General features: G+C 54.9%; 1 protein-coding gene across 1 annotated transcript in view; it reads right to left on the reverse strand.

Moving 5' to 3' along the window:
* LOC101863648 (hornerin) overlaps window positions 1-2,962 on the reverse strand; it is a gene marked incomplete at both ends in the record, with an annotated part of 4,346 nt that extends 1,384 nt beyond the window's left edge. The window contains 1 exon segment of the mRNA XM_035973735.1: window positions 77-2,962. Within this exon segment, the coding sequence (XP_035829628.1) occupies window positions 77-2,708 (2,632 nt within the window).
* Window positions 2,963-3,438: the final 476 nt, after the last annotated feature.

Here is a 3,438-nt window from a genome sequence, read left to right on the forward strand (position 1 = left end):
AACAACAACAACAACAACAACATAAGCTGGAGAAAAAGAATGCACCTCGCTATTTAGCTACTATATTTAACCTCACCTGGAATGTGGAAGTTCCGGTTGTTGAAGCCTCCATAGCCCGAGTACCCGCGGAAGTAGCCGTAGGGCAGCGCCCTCATGATAGGGGGCATGGGTTTGATGTCCATCGTCTCTCCCTGGTCGTCCAGAAACGTCGTCTTCTCCTCTTTCTCCGGGGTCAGGAAGGTCGTCTCCTTCCCGCCTGTCTGAGCCTTCTCCTGCTCCGAGGACATCTTGTGAATGGTTTCGGTTCGAACCTCTGCGTCGAATGTGGTCTCCATCTTCTCTCCGGGTCGTGGTTGCACCACTGCGACGTTGCTGGCGTTTTTGGCGATGTGTGATCCCAGCATTTTGACCCCGAGCTTCGGGGAGCTCGTGTTGGATGGAGTCAGAGATTTCTCGACCCCCGAGCCAGGCAATTCTTTGTTACTGACTCGGCCCAAGGAATCGGATTCGGATCCGTCTCCGAGGAGGTTTTCCTTGCTGGAAGATTTGGATCGGGGAGACTCGAGTTCCTTTTCGGGTGTAGCACATTTCTTCATGGCGCCCTCTCTAGAACTAGAACCGGTTCCCGGGCTGTCGAGTGTTCGATCCGGAGTATTGGACCCGCTTTTCGACGACTTCTTCGACATAGCCGGGGACGCCGGGGAAGCCGAAGAGTTGGAGCTGCGACTCGCGTTCAGATTCGGAGACTGATCTCCACCGAGTCGGGGACTCGATTTTCCGGATTCGGATGAAGCCGTGATATGTTTCGGAGTCGCGGATCGGTGCAGAACCGACAAATTGGTTTGTGTGTTGCTGTCCGACTTGTTGGATTTCTGAGCGGAGGTAGAGGAAGGAGAGGCACTGGCCATGGTCGGTTTGACGACGTTGACCGACGGTTGCTGGCCGTTGGGGTGACGTCCCAGATTTGGGCTCATCATGGGGCTCTGGGGCAGCATCTGCTTGCTGCAGCGGCCAGATTGGGCGGCGGCGGCGGCCAGGTTGGTCGGGTGGGTGTCCATGTTGATGGCGGGAATTGTCACAGGCACATAGTGGGACGCCTGGGCCGTGCTTCTCTGCTGGGGCGGTGCGAAGGCACTTGTTTGCTCACTCACTTGTTGCTGTTGTTGTTGCTGCTGTTGCTGTTGTTGTTGCTGCTGTTGTTGTTGTTGCTGCTGTTGTTGTTGCTGTTGTTGCTGTTGCTGCTGTTGTTGTTGGTAGTGGTGGTAGTATTGTTGTTGTTGCTGTTGTTGTTGCTGTTGTCGCTCCATGCTCTGGATATTGACCCTAGGGTGCACGTTTTGGATGAGCGGGCTGGAGGGGACGCGGGTGGGTGTTGCATAGCCGGGGTTGTGGGCGTACGGAGGCGTGTACACGTGAGGGGTGTTGTAAGGGTGCTCCGCCACTGAGTGAGGGTTGTAGTAATGCTGAGATGGGTAGCCGGGAGGGTAGCCCTGGTATTGCTGCTGCTGCTGTTGCTGCTGTTGTTGATGCTGTTGTTGTTGTTGTTGTTGTTGCTGATGGTGTTGTTGTTGTTGTTGATGATGATGGTGGCTGTAGGACGCCGCTTGCTGAGAGTGATGAGGTGAAGAATGCTGTTGTTGCTGTTGCTGCTGCTGCTGTTGCTGACGTTGGCTGTACGCCGCCTGCTGTTGCTGATATTGCTGAAGTTGCTGCTGTTGATGTTGTTGTTGAGCTGAGGAGGACGAGGATGAAGACTGTTTGGAACTGGATCCAAATGCCTTGGGCACGCCCATTCCGGGCAAGTCTTTGTACAACGCTTTGTTGTATTCTTTACTGGCAGCGGCCGCCCTCGCCTTGTCCTCCCTCGAGAGTTTCCCCGAAGACTTGCTAGAGCTCGGTTTGGGAATACCCGTGGACGAGGCGGGGCCAGCAGACGATGAGGATGACGACACAGCTACTTGTGAAGAGCTAGAGGAAGAAGAGGGTGCTTTGGACGACGAAGATTTCCCCGAAGAAGAACTCTGGGTTTTGGGGATTCCTGACAAGCTCGCCAGCTTGGAAGCCTTTTTGGAGGAGGGTGGGGTGGGGCTGGCCGTAGCCATACGTGGGTCCGCGGCGGCCTGCCGACTGTCCGAGCGGTCATTTTTGGCGCCGGACTTCCTGCTCTGGCTAGGGGAGGCGGTTCTTGATGCAGACTGGGACGCCGCGGGGGCGTAAGGGGGACCCCCGGTGGGCGGTCCTAAACCTTGGGCACTTGGGATAGGAGGCGGGATCTGGGCACGAGGGGATTCATCGTGGTGCGCTGCGTCTTTCTTAGAGCTGAACGCCTTCACGAGAGATTTCTTCCCCGACTTGCTGCTCCCGCCGCCCCCTCCGCTTTTAGAGGGCGTGGCCGGAGCGCTGGGGAGTCCCGAGCTTGTGCTAGTAGCCCCGCCCCCGTCCCCGCCCCCAGAGCTGCTGCTATGGCTGCTGGTGAAGGACGAGGACTTTGCTGTGTCCCCAGAACTTGTGCGTGAGTCGGTATCACTGCGGGAGCTCGTGCTAGTCGTACTCGTACTGGTGCTGCTATTTTTAGACGTGCTCTTCACCACCCCTCCCCCACCCCCACCTCCACTACCCCCTCCACCACTATTTCCTCCGCCTCCTCCACTTTTATTCTTGTCCTTATCTTTATCTTTGTCTTTGAAGAACTTGAATTTGTCCAACATGGAGTTTTTATTGTTGGACGGGGGTTTGGCTGAGGATGCTGTGCTCTTGGAAGAGGAGGTTGAGCTGGTAGAGCCGGCGCTTGTCCGATTGGATTGCTTGTCGGCGAGGGTTTGACTCCGAGATGAGGGGATTCCCCGGCCAACGGGCGTGGGGATACCTGAGGAAGCTCCGGGAGCGGCCGCGGGTGAGGTGGCACGTGAGCTGGCTCCAGGGTGAGCAGAGGCCCGGGTGGGGATTAGCGAGGAGGAACCTGTGGGAGAGAGAGAAGGAGAGAGTGGGTGAGTACAGGTGTGTTGGGTGGGGATTAGCGAGGAGGAACCTGGGAGAGAGATGAGAAAGGGGGGTGAGTACAGGGGTGTTGGGTGTGGATTTTCGAGGAGGGAGAGAGAGAAGGAGAAAAAAAGGGAGGGGTGAGTACAGGGGTGTTCGGTGGGTGTTGAAAGAGAGGGAAACAGTGACAGACGTATGTAGATTTGGAGAGAGGTCTACAAACAGAATGATCAAGGCATGAATAGATATATTATAGACATAATAATATAAAGTTACATTATATCATCATCATTATCATCACCATCACATCATCACCATCACATCATCATCACCATCATCATTATCACCATCACCATCACCATCATCATCACCATCATCATCACCATCACATCATCATCATCATCATCATCATCATCATCATCATCATCATCATCATCATCATCATCATCATCAACATCC

Source organism: Aplysia californica, unplaced genomic scaffold (genome assembly GCF_000002075.1).
Source record: "Aplysia californica isolate F4 #8 unplaced genomic scaffold, AplCal3.0 scaffold02129, whole genome shotgun sequence".
Classification (NCBI taxonomy): domain Eukaryota; kingdom Metazoa; phylum Mollusca; class Gastropoda; order Aplysiida; family Aplysiidae; genus Aplysia; species Aplysia californica.